This window comes from Aquarana catesbeiana, linkage group LG10 (assembly GCF_042186555.1).
Source record: "Aquarana catesbeiana isolate 2022-GZ linkage group LG10, ASM4218655v1, whole genome shotgun sequence".
NCBI lineage: Eukaryota > Metazoa > Chordata > Amphibia > Anura > Ranidae > Aquarana > Aquarana catesbeiana.
Window position 1 is genome coordinate 229642998 of NC_133333.1, and position 16737 is coordinate 229659734.

The following is a 16737-nucleotide window of genomic DNA, read 5'->3' on the forward strand; positions in this document are numbered from 1 at the left end:
TTGCCAAGCTTCTATAGGTGCTTAAATAGTAGGGGTGAGTGTTGGGGTTTTGGATATGCAAAAAGAGCTAGTTACTAGATAATCGTATAAGTTACCCCCTAGTACTTGAATCCCTTCGAGTTCAGCCCACAGGGTGTCGGCATGAGGGTCACATGAGGGTCACACCATGTCCTAATCTGCGCTAGGAGTGTTGCAGCGCGGTAATCCTGTAAATGTGTATGTCCCACCCCGCCTACTCGTTTAAGAGTAATAAGACTGCTGAAGGCGCAACATGCCTTTTTCCCCATCCATCAGAATTTGTCCAGCTCAGACTGTGCCTGTTGGAAAAATGCTTTAGGGACTAAGACAGGCAGTGTCCTGAACAGGTATAAAAATTGTGGGAGAATTTGCATTTTGAATGCAGCTAACCTGCCTGACCAAGATCTCAACTCAAACTTCCCTATATTGTCCAGCTTGTGCCTTAGGGTGTGGAGGAAGTGGGTATAGTTCTCTTTAAATAGATCTGATGTTCTAGGGGTGAGAGGGATTCCAAGGTAACCTATACCTTTTTCTTTCCATGTGTAGGGGAAATTAGTGCTGATATCCTTCTTGATGTCACTGGCCAGACCCAGCCCCAGCCCCAATATGTATGACTTGGACTCATTGACTTTATAGTATGATATAGTGTTGAACAGTTGTAAAGCTTGATGTACAGAAGCCAGGGAGGATGTAATGTCCATTAACATCAGTATTTATGTTGTCCGCGAATAAGCTGATGGTATGCATTCTACTCCCTACTGGGAATCCTTTGATTTTTGGATGTTGACGGATATATTCAGGTATAGGGTCCATGAGCAAGTTAAAAATCAGTGGGGATAAAAGGCACCCCTGGCGGGTTCCGTTTGTTATGTTGAATGGGGTTGAAAGCATGCCTGAAATATAGACCTGGGCTGATGGGGTTGTATACAGTGCCATAATGGCTTGAAGGATCTGGCCTTGGAATTGTATACAGTGCCATAATGGCTTGAAGGATCTGGCCTTGGAATCCAAATTTATGGAGAACTTGCTCCAGATAATCCCAGTGGACTCTTTCAAACGCCTTCTCTGCATCCAAAGCTAGGAGCAGAGAAGGCGTTTTATTTTATTGTGCAAGATGTATGATGTTAATTAGGTGCCTGGTAGCATCAGCCATCTGCCGTCCCTTGGTGAACCCAGATTGGTCCAAATGGACCACAGAGGGCAGAATGTCCACCAGCCTGTTAGCTATTAATTTAGCGTAGATTTTCAAATCGTTATTGAGTAACGATATAGGGTGGAAGTTTTGTGGGACGTTGGGGTCCTTCCTAGGCTTCGACAAAGCAACAATCATAGCTCTAAGTATTTCAGATGGGAAAGAAGATGAGGAGACGGCTTGATTGTATACCTCTAATAGATTGGGAGTTATTATATCTCTGAATGTTTTGAAATATTCCCCAGTGAAGTCATCTGGGCCTGGTGACTTGTTATTAGGTAAAGAATCTATGGTCTGGGAAATTTCTTGTATAGTAAATGGAGAGTTTAATTTGGTTATATGCTCTTCTGTGAGTTGTGGAAGATTGATTTTGCTAAGAAATTCAGCAATCGTGTGGGAGGTAGGTTGGATCGTGTTGGGATCTAGTTTTAGATTGTAAAGTGAGATGTAGTAGGAAATGAAAGCATCCGCTATAGCTTGAGGATGGTATAATTTAGATTTGTCAACTGGATGGATTATATAGGGTATTTTCTCTTTGTGTTTCTCCCCCCTAAGCCGAGCAGCAAGTAATTTACCTGCTTTATTGTTATTAATGTAGTAGTGAAGTAGGAACGGGGGTCAGTTTATATGGCCATAGTTATGTGTGTAGTAAGACTGATTTAGAATTTCAGCTAAGAATCATATTTCTTGTATTTCATGTTGAAGCTACTTGTGACTTCCCCATCACAGGAATCTGCTACATTCCTCTTTCTGTGCAAAAAGCTTGCTTGCTGACATCATTTAAGACAGATGAAGGAACCGCAAGAGCATACTGCAGAGAAACGAAAGTTTTGTATAAAGTTAAAAATATATATAGTTTGCAGAACTTGTCTGGGTTAGGATGCATAGGTTGATTTTTAAAAGGTTAGAATGTTTTGTATAAACGGAAGTGAACCGCCTGTTCGCTTGTGACGCAATATGCTGAAAAATTATATGTACACTGTATTAGCTGTATTAGACACTCTTGACATGTAGACACTAGTCGGGTCAGGAGTGTCCATTCTTTTTTGGCCAGAAGGATGGAATAAATCTCCCATACCAGAGTTCTTTGTCCAACGTCATTTACCGATATTCTGCTACTTTATTAGGACATTTTAAGCCTCTTTGAGGTCTTTTCAAAGTCCTCCAGCAATATTACACGAAGCCCATATCTCAGTTTAGTTAGTTCGTCCGACATTGCTGGAGTAGTATTCATTTTGTTTTGGGCTTCTAGTGTTTATATACAGGAAGAAATAGTTTGAATCTGCCGTCCCCTCAACTTCTTGGCTCTGGCTCCCAGTTGAATTAGTAAGCCCCCTCATAAACGCCTTATGTGCATTCCAGGTTATAGAAGGGTCAGTCACAGAATTCACGTTATGTTCAAAGTATTCTTTAAGATTTTTCATTAGATCTGATTTGGAGGGATCATCCTGGAATATCCGTGGGTTGGATCTCCAAATGAACATGGACTTGGCATTAAATGCATCGTCAACCCGCAGAGACATAGAGGCATGATCTGACCAAGTGATAGTGTTAATCTTAGACATTTGAGTTTTGGTTAGTAACCATTTATCTGTTAAGAAAAGGTCAAGTTTCGTATAGGTTTTATGGCTTGTGGAGAAAAAGGAGTAGTCTCTTTCTGTAGCGTGTAAGCATCTCCATGCATCATATAAATCATATCAGAGAAGAAGTGGTTGGAGTGCCTGGTGCTGTCTATTAGATGATGTGGTGGAGTCCATCTTAGGATCTGGGGGTAGATTGAAATCTCCACAGAGCAGTAGGTAACCTTGTCTGATCTGTGAGATCTTTTTCAGAATTCTGTGCAGAAAACGGGTTTGATGGACGTTTGGTGCATATACATTAACCACTGTATAGGTTGTGGAATTAATGTCACAAATCAGAACATGGTATCTGCCCATTAGGGATGAGCCGAACACCCCCCTGTTCGGTTCGCACCAGAACATGCGAACAGGAAAAAAGTTTGTTCGAACATGCGAACACCGTTAAAGTCTATGGGACACGAACATGAATAATCAAAAGTGCTAATTTTAAAGGCTTATATGAAAGTTATTGTCATAAAAAGTGTTTGGGGACCTGGGTCCTGCCCCAGGGGACATGGATCAATGCAAAAAAAAGTTTTAAAAACGGACGTTTTTTCAGGAGCAGTGATTTTAATAATGCTTAAAGTCAAACAATAAAAGTGTAATATCCCTTTAAATTTCGTACCTGGGGGGTGTCTATAGTATGCCTGTAAAGGGGTGCATGTTTCCTGTGTTTAGAACAGTCTGACAGCAAAATGACATTTTGAAGGAAAAAACTCATTTAAAACTACTCGCGGCTATTGCATTGCCGACAATACACATAGAAGTTCATTGATAAAAACGGCATACCAGGTCTTCAGGTCTGGTATGGATTTTAAGGGGAACCCCGCGCCAAAAAAAAAAAAAAAAAACGGCGTAGGGTCCCCCCAAAAATCCATACCAGACCCTTATCCGAGCACGCAACCTGGCAGGCCACAGGAAAAGAGGGGGGGACGAGAGTGCGGCCCCCCTCCCTCCTGAACCGTACCAGGCCACATGCCCTCAACATTGGGAGGGTGCTTTGGGGTAGCCCCCCAAAACACCTTGTCCCCATGTTGATGAGGACAAGGGCCTCATCCCCACAACCCTGGCCGGTGGTTGTGGGGGTCTGCGGGCGGGGGGCTTATCGGAATCTGGAAGCCCCCTTTAACAAGGTGACCCCCAGATCCCGGCCCCCCCCTGTGTGAAATGGTAAGGGGGTACATAAGTACCCCTACCATTTCACGAAGAAAGTGTCAAAAATGTTAAAAATGACAAGAGACAGTTTTTGACAATTCCTTTATTTAAATGCTTCTTCTTTCTTCTATCTTCCTTCATCTTCTGGTTCTTCTGGTTCTTCTGGCTCTTCTGGTTCTTCCTCCAGCGTTCTCGTCCAGCATCTCCTCCGCGGCATCTTCTGTCTTCTCCTCGGGCCGCTCCGCACCCATGGCATGGGGGGGAGGCTCCCGCTCTTCTCTTCTTCTTTTCTTCTCTTCTTCATTTTCTTCTCCGGGCCGCTCCGCAATCCATGCTGGCATGGAGGGAGGCTCCCGCTGTGTGACGGCGCTCCTCGTCTGACAGTTCTTAAATAACGGGGGGGCGGGGCCACCCGGTGACCCCGCCCCCCTCTGACGCACGGTGACTTGACGGGACTTCCCTGTGGCATTCCCCGTGACGTCACAGGGAAGTCCCGTCAAGTCACCGTGCGTCAGAGGGGGGCGGGGTCACCGGGTGGCCCCGCCCCCCCGTTATTTAAGAACTGTCAGACGAGGAGCGCCGTCACACAGCGGGAGCCTCCCTCCATGCCAGCATGGATTGCGGAGCGGTCCGGAGAAGAAAAGAAGAAAAGAAGAAGAGAAGAAGAGAAGAAAAGAAGAAGAGAAGAGCGGGAGCCTGCCCCCCATGCCATGGGTGCGGAGCGGCCCGAGGAGAAGAAGATAGAAGACGCCGCGGAGGAGATGCTGGACGAGAACGCCGGAGGAAGAACCAGAAGAACCAGAAGATCCAGAAGAACCAGAAGAACCAGAAGATGAAGGAAGATAGAAGAAAGAAGAAGCATTTAAATAAAGGAATTGTCAAAAACTGTCTCTTGTCATTTTTAACATTTTTGACACTTTCTTCGTGAAATGGTAGGGGTACTTATGTACCCCCTTACCATTTCACACAGGGGGAGGGCCAGGATCTGGGGGTCACCTTGTTAAAGGGGGCTTCCAGATTCCGATAAGCCCTCCGCCCGCAGACCCCCACAACCACCGGCCAGGGTTGTGGGGATGAGGCCCTTGTCCTCATCAACATGGGGACAAGGTGTTTTGGGGGTCTACCCCAAAGCACCCTCCCAATGTTGAGGGCATGTGGCCTGGTACGGTTCAGGAGGGAGGGGGGGCCGCACTCTCGTCCCCCCCTCTTTTCCTGCGGCCTGCCAGGTTGCGTGCTCGGATAAGGGTCTGGTATGGATTTTTGGGGGGACCCCACGCCGTTTTTTTTTTTTTTTTTGGCGCGGGGTTCCCCTTAAAATCCATACCAGACCTGAAGGGTCTGGTATGGAATTTAGGGGGAACCCACGTCATTTTTTTTTTTTTAATTTTGGCCGGGGTTCCCCTTAATATCCACACCAGACCTGAAGGGCCTGGTATGGAATTTAGGGGAACTCCCACGTCATTTTTTTTTTTAATTTTGGTTCGGGGTTCCCCTTTGGGGAGTTCCCATGCCGTTTTTATCAATGAACTTCTATGTGTATTGTCGGCAATGCAATAGCCGCGAGTAGTTTTAAATGAGTTTTTTCCTTCAAAATGTCATTTTGCTGTCAGACTGTTCTAAACACAGGAAACATGCGCCCCTTTACAGGCACACTATAGACACCCCCCCAGGTACGAAATTTAAAGGGATATTACACTTTTATTGATTGACTTTAAGCATTATTAAAATCACTGCTCCTGAAAAAACGGCCGTTTTTAAAACTTTTTTTTGCATTGATCCATGTCCCCTGGGGCAGGACCCAGGTCCCCAAACACTTTTTATGACAATAACTTGCATATTAGCCTTTAAAATTAGCACTTTTGATTTCTCCCATAGACTTTTAAAGGGTGTTCCGCGGCATTCGAATTTGCCGCGAACACCCCAAATTGTTCGCTGTTCGGTGAACTTGCGAACAGCCAATGTTCGAGTCGAACATGAGTTCGACTCGAACTCGAAGCTCATCCCTACTGCCCATATGGTCAGAGATTTCTTTGTTTAAGTGGAAAGCTACCATGTCCCTTACTGCAGTGAGTACACCCCTTTTCTTAGTATCCGCACTGGTGAAAAAAATGTGTGGAAACTTGGGATTTGAACAGGAGGGTTGGGCATGGATGTTAAAGTGGGTTTCCTGGGCGCACAAAATGTCACAGTTATTCTGTGTTGCCTCTTTCCATGGAGATCTGCATTCTCTGGGTGGTTTAGACCCCTAACATTCATGGTTAGAAAGGTGATGGTCATCTTAAGGTTTGGGCAGGGATGGTGTTATGTAGCAGGTGTTGGTAACACTTACACGGATTGGTTATCTTGGCAAGCCAGGCTCTGAGCTGTTGGTAGTTGAGGTTGTGGTTGTTATCATTACTTCTGTGCCTTGTCGTAGACATTCCTGAGGTGGGATGGGTAGAACTGCGACTGTGGATTGGAACAATGGTTAGCTGCAACATCAAAAATAAGAAGAAAGGTAGAAATAGTTGTAACAAACATAGGTCAATGCGACCCGGGTGTGGCATTGAGCCACTCATGTATGCATAGAGGGTGTAAACAAAGCACAGTTCCGCTTAATGGCTTTCTCCTAATCAAGGAGCAGCAGGTATTTCCCATTGCTGGCTGCATTCAGTTTAGCTGTGTCTGCGAGCATTTTTGGAAGTGACTAGATTCCAGTCCTCCGCAATGTGGTTGGGGCTTTGTTTTTTGGAGGATTGAGGAGATCCTTCTGGTACAATGTGCCACATTTTGAGCAACTGTATGTCCTTGGCTAGAGTATCCACAATGTGATCTTTACCTTCTTTGGTGATGATGAGTTTAGTCAGGAGCCCCCACTTGTAAGTGATCTTGTGGTTCTTTAGTGCTTTCAAAATGGTATTCAGATTTATGTGTTTCTGTAAAGTGAACTGAGAAAGGTCAGCAAAAAATTGGAGGCCCCTGTATTGTGGGGGGAAAATATCTTTGGTGCGTGATGCTGCCATTAGACGTTCCTTTACTTGAAAGAAGTGAAGACGTAAGATGACGTCTCTGGGTATGTTGTCAGGCAGGTGTACCGGCTTTGGTAATCGGTGGATCCTGTCCACTGTGATATCCAAATCTATCACATCCGGTAGTATGGATTTAAAAAGTTGCGCTGCATATTCACGCAAGTTAGGTTGTTGGACCAATTCTGGGACCCCTCTGATTTTTAAGTTATGTCATCTGGAGCGGTCCTCAATATCCGCTAATTTAGCTTTGATCGCCTCCATGTCATCCTCAGTGTTGTCATGGGCACCAACTAGATCATTGATGGTGGTTGCAAATTCCTCCATCTTTGTTTCTATGTGATCTACTCTGGAAGATGTAGCTTGCAGCTCTACCCCAAATTTATGAACACATGATAGCATGTCAGCCTGTAGTGAGCTCCTTAGGGACACTAACATCTCTTTTAGAGTGGTGTCCAGCACTGGCTGGTTGTTTGTAGGAAAGGGATCAATTGAGTCAGGGAGCTCCCTCGTGTCCTCCCCTGAATCTGGGCCCTGGCTTTCTTCCTGGCTTGAATCCATTGCATCCAGCCTCAATCTTGCCTTCTCAGGGCTCCCAGATGAAGGGGCATGAAGGGGAGATTGTGGGATTTTAGATGGCGCATTCCTTTTAACTGAATGACCTTTAGCAGGTCCCTGCTGAGGAGTGCTGGATCTGGCATGTTCTGATGTGCCGCTGCCATCTTGCATGAGCCCCTGAGCGAAGTATGCAATAAGCTTCTGTGGCTTTCTGCTGTCTTTATGCCATCTAGGCATGATCGATCGGGTCCCTGATGTTCCGCCTCGGCTCCGGTGTGCTCGGTGGTCCGTGCTGGGTGGTATACAGGCCGGTGTATGCCGATTTTGCCCTGATGGCCGTGGAGCTGCTGGATTAAGTGTCCATTGCTGTCCGCGGCTAGCTCGACCCGAGAGATTCAATTTAGACAGAGTGAAGCCGGAGGATCATAAAAAGGATGATGAGGAGAAGAGGAGATACAGGCTTATCCCGCTGACTTTTCAGAACTGGCTTCAGGCTTTTGCCATAATGGCTAGTGTTATAGGAGGAAGGAACCCGGAACATTGTTTGGCGCTGTTCTGCTATTTGGACGCCATGGGTGAGGCACATAGAGTCTATGGGGCAATGGCGTGGTTGTGATATGATGAACAGTTTCAGCAGAGGAGGGCGATACGCCCGTCCTTAAGGTGGGATCACAAGGATATTAGCTTGTGGATGCGACTTATCACGTTGGCGAGGACAATGAGTCAGTTTTTTCAAGGGGGGGTGGCTCATCCAACCCCGGACAATCGGCCACAAGAAATAAGGGGGTGTGCTGGCAATATAATGAGGGTTCCTGCAAATTTGGGGGGCCTGCAAGTACAAGCATGAATGCTCAAGTTGCGGAAGTGCGCATCGAGTGTCCCATTGCTTTAAGCAAGGAAAGGGTCGTGCCGGGGAGTCTGTTAGTAAAAGGGACGACGCCGGTGAAAGTGGAAAGGATGCAGCCGTTTCTCGATAGGTACCCGGATAGGGGGGCGGCGCGGTTGTTGAACCTTATTTTATTTTTAGAGGGGTTTCAGATTCCATCGACCCTGGTCAATGCGCCCCCTTTGGCTCGTAACTTGCGCTCTGCCTTGCAACATGCGGATGGAGTTTCAGAGAAACTGCGGAAGGAGTTGGCATTGGGATGCTTGGGGTTCCCATTTACTTGTTTTCCATTACCTGATTTGGTGGTCTCACCTTTGGGGGTAGTGCCAAAGAAGGAGCTGAATAAATTTAGGCTGACCCACCATCTTTCATTCCCAAAACTGGGATCTGTCAACGATGCGATCAACCTGGAAATGTGTGCTGTATCGTACACATCTTTTTTATATGCGGCTGTGTTTTGGGTTCGTAAGTATGGACAGGGGGCCCATATGTCAAAAGCTGACATAGAATCGGCTTTTAGACTGCTTCCTGTGCATCCGGATAGTTTTCGGTTGCTAGGTTGTCATTGGAAGGAGGAGTTCTTTGTAGACCGCTGCTTGCCCATGGGTTGCTCTATTTCTTGTACTTTGTTTGAACAGTTTAGTTCATTCGTGGAGTGGGTGGTACGAAACGTTGTAGGAGTGAGTTCCATTATACACCACCTGGATGACTTTCTGTGTGTGGGCCTGGCATCGGAGGTTTGTACAGTCCTGCTGGCTACGCTGGAACACGTTTCCGATCATTTCAGCATTCCCTTGGCCCTGGAGAAGGTGAAGTGGCCGACTATGGTGCTGAGGATAAGCTGGTGGCACTGCAGGCTGAGATTCAGGGGATATTGGGATTATGCAAGGTGCAACTTCGGACTCTTCAGTCTCTATTGGGTAAGTTGAATTTTGCATGTCGCACCCTCTCGATGGGGAGAGTATTTTGCCGATGGCTGTCAGCAAGTATGGCGGGCATTACGTCCCCCACTCATTATATGCGACTGAGAAGAGAGCACAGGGAAGATTTAAGGATTTGGCATGTGTTTCTGGATGATTTCAACGGAAGGGCACTATGGATGTCAGGGCCGGTTAGCAACTTTGATCTGGAACTATGCACAGATGCAGCTGGATCAGCAGGTTTTGGGGCCTTCTTTCAAGGTAAGTGGAGTCTGGCCAGATTCGTGGAAGGAGGCAGGTCTTTTGAAGAATATGTTGTTGCTGGAACTGTTTCCAGTAGTTTTGGTGGTGGAGTTATGGGGGGAGGCCTTTAGGAACTTGAAAGTGCACTTTAACTGGGATAATCTGGGGGTGGTGCAGGTCATCAATAGAGTATCGGCTGTGTTCCCACCAGTGATCCGGCTACTCAGACACCTAGTTTTGCATTGTCTACAGCTGAATGTTTTTATTTATGCTGTACACCTCCCGGGAGTGGAAAACTAGTATGTGGCAAGCTTGGGGTTTTCCTGCAAAGACCAACGCGAGTATGTGACTGATGGGTGGTGGTTTAACGGATGTTTTTATAAAGCTATGAAAATTTACTTGAGTTGTTAATAAAAATGGCTGCTACGGCCAATATTTACTCCAGCTTGGTGTGGTCTCCATTCATGGGTAAGGGTAAGGTAAAAGTGGAGCTGGGTATTGGTCAGGCAGAGAGATGGTAACATAGTCGAAAGGCAAGAGGCCTGCATTCAGTCCTCTCCAAAAGCCTCTGTCCCGGCTAGATCTGTCACAGTAATTATGTAACATCTGTTATACAGTACAATGTCAAGAGAAGCCCAGAGTAAATAAAATAAAATGGCATAAACGAGGGCGGACATGACAGGGTTAAGCAGGGTACATGGGAAGAGGGCTTTTGTTAGAGCTGAGGAGATTGGGTGTGAGTCAGTGGGGAGGAGTTAGCTGCATGGAGCAGCACATGTGCCCCTCCCCAGCTCAGTGGCAGCAGTAGGAGCAAAGCTTCCCACCCTCCCTCCCTGACAAGGTTTCTATGGTTCGTGGGTTTTCATGCTAAAAACAAGAAGTTTTTTTTTTTCCACATGTAGCACTTACCCCCGAAGGAGCTGCTGGTGTAAATTGGGTCTTACCTTAGTGATTGCAGCTCCGACACACAGTCTCTTTCTTGAATGCTTTATTTAAGAAAGATTCTTGCAATAGAGGGATGGAGGGTTTAGGGAGAATTCAGGTACCTTGAAATTGCAGATCAGGAACACTCTGTTTGATCCAGAGGGCAACAGCATCTCTCACTGACCTAGCAGATGTGATGCTCAGTCATAGTCTCTGCCACAGACTTTAAGATTCAGTGTAACTGTTACACAATCCTCTGCCACAGGATTGGATAATTAGCGACTTGCAATATCAAAGAATTGATTATACAATACCAGTTCCCTTCTTCCGAACTTATGGTACTGTGTGGTATGTGACCCGGGATGCATCCTCCAACTGAGTATCCAGACTCTTCTAGAGGCACTGGCCTTACTGCTCTCCTGAAAAGTCCGCCCCTGGATTCTAAAGTCGCTTGGTTTCTTCCTGCAGGCAAGACAGCACAGGACCATCCCTGGATAGGTAGGCCCCAAGACTTTTGGGCCTAGCTTCAGTAGCTACATCTCAGGCCAGCTGGCCCCGAGACTAACTTGAAAGCAACGACACACCTTAGGCCAGGAGGGCCATCAGGTCGGAACTGAACTCCCTGTGTCACGGGGTCTGTCTCTTAAGTACCCTCTCCCTGAATGCACAGCAGGCAGACCACACCCACTGACTGTTTTCCGGGCAAGTAGGCACTCAATACACCCAGCTTGTTGCAATTTCCAACCTTGGCTGAAATAATAGGGCGCCATCTCCAGGCCAAGGGGAAAACCACACAACCAGCCAAGCTGAAACAGAACCAGAATTTATAATAAAAACTACAGCCTCAGACAACTACATTTTTACTTATAGCATCTGTATTAAAAATACCAGCGCTGCACACAGAACAGTTGATGCAGGATGTTGTGGCAGTGGCGGATTGTTGATATTTGCGGGTGAAGGAAGAAACCTCGGATACGGAAAAGTTTGGGACCCATCGGTGGTATTCCAGCTAATGGTGGTTTAGCTGGAATTTGGTTAACAGGTGTACTGAGGTCAGTGTTTGGTTGTCTCTGAGCTAGTATGTCAGCCGGAGGCCTATTTAAGTTAAAGGTACCGCAGTGCCGGATTGGATCGTGTGGCAAGCTTGGGGTTTTCCTGCAAAGACCAATGTGAGTATGTGACTGATGGGTGGTGGTTAAGGATGAGCCGAACACCCCCCTCGGGAGCAGTGATTTTAATGATGCTTAAAGTAAAAAAAAAAAAAGTGAAATATTCCTTTAAATATCGTACCTGGGGTGTGTCTATAGTATGCCTGTAAAGTGGCGCGTGTTTCCCGTGGTTAGAACAGTCCCTGCACAAAATGTCATTTTTAAAGGAAAAAATCTCATTTAAAACTGCTTGCGGGTAATGTATGTCGGGTCCTGGCAATATGGATGAAAATCAGTGAGACAAACGGCATGGGTACCCCCCAGACCATTACCAGGCCCTTTGGGTCTTGTATGTATATTAAGGGGAACCCCGCATCCAAATTAAAATAAGGAAAGGTGTGGGGCCACCAGGCCCTATATACTCTGAACAGCAGTATACAGGCGGTGCAAACAAGACAGGGACTGTAGGTTTGTTGTTAAGTAGAATCTGTTTGTAATTTTTAACGGGTACATTTTTAACGTGTTTAGCTCCAGCCAAAAAATCTTTTTTAAGCTTTTTGGAAAACATAGGGAAGGTTATCACCCCTGTGACATTTGTTTTGCTGTCTTTCCTCCTCTTCAGAAGATTTCACCTCACATTTTGTCCCAATTACAAATGTTTTTTGAAAATTTGGGGTTTTTTGTGGAACAAGGATTGGAAAGCATCAGTGGAAAGGAGAAATGTTTTTCCCATATTAACTCTTACAGGAGAGAATTTCCCTTCCTAGGGGTAGATTTCATCTCACTTCCTGTTGTCTCCTTCCGTTTGCAAGTAGGAGTCGTTTGTAAGTTAGATGTTTAAAAATAGGGGCCTGCCCTATATACTCAGCAGAAATTTGGGCCTTAGGTGTTGTTGTGGCCACAACACTGTAAGCCCTCACAGGGCCCTGCTGTGAAATATTAGATCAAGAATTGTAATTACATGCCCCTGTTGAACAAGGGCAGAAAAATTGGGCCTTTGGTGGTGGTGGTGGTGCTGGTGCCACAACACTGTAATAGGGCGTACACACGGTCGGACTTTGTTCGGACATTCCGACAACAAAATCCTAGGATTTTTTCCGACGGATGTTGGCTCAAACTTGTCTTGCATACACACTGTCACACAAAGTTGTCGGAAAATCCGATCGTTCTAAACGCGGTGACGTAAAACACGTACGTCGGGACTATAAACGGGGCAGTGGCCAATAGCTTTCATCTCTTTATTTATTCTGAGCATGCGTGGCACTTTGTCCTTCGGATTTGTGTACACACGATCGGAATTTCCGACAACGGATTTTGTTGTCGGAAAATTTTATCTCCTGCTCTCCAACTTTGTGTGTCGGAAAATCCGATGGAAAATGTCCGATGGAGCCCACACACGGTCGGAATTTCCGACAACACGCTCCGATCAGACATTTTCCATCGGAAAATCCGACCGTGTGTACGGGGCATAAGTCCTCACTCGCTCTTGGTGGGTGCAGAAATGGGCCCTGCTGTGAAATATTAGATCAAGAATTGTAATTACATGCCCCTGTTGAACAGGGGCAGAAAAATTGGGCCTTTGATGATGGTGCTGGTGCCACAACACTGCAACCCCTCACAGATACTCTAGTTGGAACACAGAAATGAGCCCTGCTGCAAAGTATTGCATCAAAAATTGTAATTACACGCCCCTGTTAAACAGGGGCTGAAAAATTGGGCCTTAGGCACTGGTTCTGTTGCCACAACACTGCAACCTCTCACAGATACTCTAGTTGGAACACAGAAATGAGCCCTGCTGCAAAGTATTGCATCAAAAATTGTAATTACACGCCCCTGTTAAACAGGGGCTGAAAAATTGGGCCTTAGGCACTGGTGGTGGTGCCCAGAACCAAAAATGTTCTTACAAGCTATCAGCGTGATGATTGAGGAGGAAGAGGATAATTACTCAGGGATAGTCACTCAGCATCAGCATAGGCAGTCTTTGAAGGGATCTGAGATTTCAAAAAAAATTATTCGATTACATCAGCATCAGGTGCTTGGTAGCTGGTGGTGATCCAAGACTGATTCATTTTTATGAAGGTCAGTCGATCGACCGAGTCAGTGGACAGACGCACCCTGTGATCGGTTACAAAGCCTCCAGCAGCACTGAATGTGCGTTCCGAAAGAACGCTGGATGCAGGACAGGCCAGTAGCTCAATTGCATACTGTGCAAGCTCTGGCCAGTGATCCATCCTCAAGACCCAGTAACCCAGAGGATTTTCAATGGGAAACATGTCCAAGTCAGATCTTGCCCCTAGGTATTCCTGCACCATGTAAAACAGACGCTGGCGATGGTTGCTGGAACCGATCATACCTTGGGGCTGCGGACCAAAAAATTGTCTGAACGCATCGGTCAGACGACCACCTTCTCCACCGCTCCTTCTTTGACTAACCTAAGCCTCAGCAACACGTTGTCCAGAAACAGGAGCTTGTAACCTCCCAGTCTCTGGGAATGCGTTGCACAGACCTTTCTGCAAGGCCTCCCGAAGATGTTTCATCCTCTGCTCCCTCTGCGATGGCAAGATAAGGTCTGCAACCTTACCCTTGTAATGTGGATCAAGGATGGTTGCCAGCCAGTATTGGTCCTTCTCCTTGATACCACGAATACGAGGATCCTTATGCAGGCTTTGCAGGATCAGGGAGGTCATGCAGCGTAGGTTTGCTGAGGCATTCGGTCCGGAGTCCTCTGGGTCACTAAGGACGACATGGTCCGCAGCCACCTCCTGCCAGCCACGTACAAGTCCATGTGTTTCTTGGGACTGATCCCTTAAAGACTGCTGCTGATGCTGAGTGCCAGGCTCCACCTCCATACTGACACAATCTTCCTTCTCCTCCTCCTCTTCCTGTGTGATCGGCGGGCACGCAGGAACACTGTCAGGATAAAGGGGGCCTTGAGAGCTAAGGAAGTCCTCCTCTTCCTGCCTCTGTTCTGCCTCAAGTGCCCTTTCCATTATTCCACGCAGCGTGTGCTCCAACAGGCGGACAAGGGGGACAGTGTCACTGATGCATGCACTGTCACTGCTCCCCATCCTCGTGGCCTCCTCAAATGGTGACAGGACAGTGCATGCATCCCTGATCATGGCCCATTGGTGTGGGGAAAAAAAAACAAGCTCCCCTGACCCTGTCCTGGTGCCATAGTCGCACAGGTACTCATTGATGGCCCTCTGCTGCGTGTGCAGCCGCTGCAGCATGAAAAACGTTGAGTTCCACCTGGTGGGCATGTCACAGATTAGGCGGTTCTTGGGCAGGTTAAACTCCTTTTGGAGGTCCGTCAGCCGAGCACTGGCATTATATGACTGGCGGAAATGCACACAGACTTTCCTGGCCTGCCTCAGGACATCCTGTAAGCCTGGGTACCTGCCCAAGAACCGCTGCACCACCAAGTTAAGGACGTGAGCCAAACAGGGCACATGGGTCATTTGTCCCTGTCGGAGGGCAGAGAGGAGGTTGGTGCCATTGTTGAAAACCACCATTCCTGCCTTAAGTTGGCGTGGCGTCAACCACCTCTGAACCTGCCCCTGCAGAGCTAACAGAAACTCTGCCCTAGTGTGGCTCCTGTCCCCCAAGCACACCAGCTCAAGCACTGCATGGCATCTTTTGGCCTGCGTACTTGCGTAGCCCCTTGAATGGCTACGGAGCACCGCTGGTTCTGAGGACAAAGCACAGGAAGAGGCCATGGAGGAAGAAGAAGAGGAGGGGGTGGAGGAGAGAGGTGTGTCACAATCATTAGCATTTTGGAGGCGTGGTGGCGGAACAACCTCCAATACTACTGCACCTTGTCCTGCATCCTTCCCAGCTGCCAGCAGAGTCACCCAATGCGCCGTGAAACTTAGGTAACGTCCCTGTCCATGCCTGCTGGACCATGAGTCAGTGGTAATATGCACCTTACCACTGACCGCTCTGTCCAGCGAGGCATGGACATTGCCTACCAAATGCGGTAGAGAGCCGGAATCGCCTTCCGTGAGAAAAAGTGGCGTTTGGGTACCTGCCACTGAGGAACCGCACATTCCACAAACTCACTGAAGGGGGCAGAGTCTACCAACTGAAAAGGCAGCAGTTGAAGTGCTAGCAATTTTGCCAAGCTAGCATTCAACCGCTGGGCATGTGGATGGCTGGGAGCAAACTTCTTTCGGCGGTGCAGCAGCTGGGGCAGGGAAATTTTCCTGGTACAATCTGACGTTGGTGTACCAAAAGCAGATTGCCCACAAGTACTTGGCTGTGACACACCCAATTCTACACCTTCATTCCTCTCAGTGCAGGTCTCAGAGAGGACTGAAGGTATAGTGGGGTTGGAGATCTCAGCTGATGAGGAGCAAGGAGAGGTCCTCTTTGTTCTTTGGTGTGGGTCTTTTAGATACGCTTGCCAACGAACTGCATGGCAGGTCAACATATGTCTGGTCAAGCATGTGGTACCCAAGCGGGAGATGTTTTGGCCATGCGAGATACGCTTGAGACATATGTTGCAAATAGCAGCGGTGTGATCTGATGCACTCGTCTCAAAAAAGGCCCACACCAAAGAACTTTTTGAATAACGTGCAGAGACTGCAGCGCCCTGCACATGTGGAGCTTTGGGGTGTGATGCAGTCAAGGTGCTGCCCTTAAGCTGGCCCCTGGAGGGCATCCTGCCTCGTTGGTGATGTGCCGCCTCCTCCTCTCTCCAATCAGGCACCCACGTTGAGTCAGTGACCTCATCATCCCCTCCCTCCTCATCACTGGAGCAAAGCTGGCAGTATGCTGCAGCAGGTCGAGCATGACTGCCAGATTGCTGTCCTTCTTGGGCACCCCCTCTGTCCGTGCTCACGTTACTGCCTTCATCGAGCTCAGTATCATCATCAGAGCCTTCCAAACACTGGGCATCCTCCTGGAGCATGTACCCAACACTGTGGTCAAACAGTTCGAGGGACTCCTCAGGAGGACATGGTGGGACTAGGGAAGGAGTCACTGATGACTAGGGATGAGCTTCGAGTTCGAGTCGAACTCATGTTCGACTCGAACATTGGCTGTTCGCAAGTTCGCTGAACACCGAACAA

The 16737-nt window shown here is 47.5% G+C and overlaps 1 protein-coding gene across 1 annotated transcript in view; it reads right to left on the reverse strand.

The window, feature by feature from the left end:
* LOC141111257 (indolethylamine N-methyltransferase-like) overlaps positions 1-16737 on the reverse strand; it is a 76881-nt gene that overhangs the window by 18257 nt on the left and 41887 nt on the right. The window contains exon 3 of the mRNA XM_073603400.1: positions 9135-9142. Coding sequence (XP_073459501.1) covers positions 9135-9142 — 8 coding nt within the window. The remainder of the gene's footprint in view (positions 1-9134; positions 9143-16737) is intronic.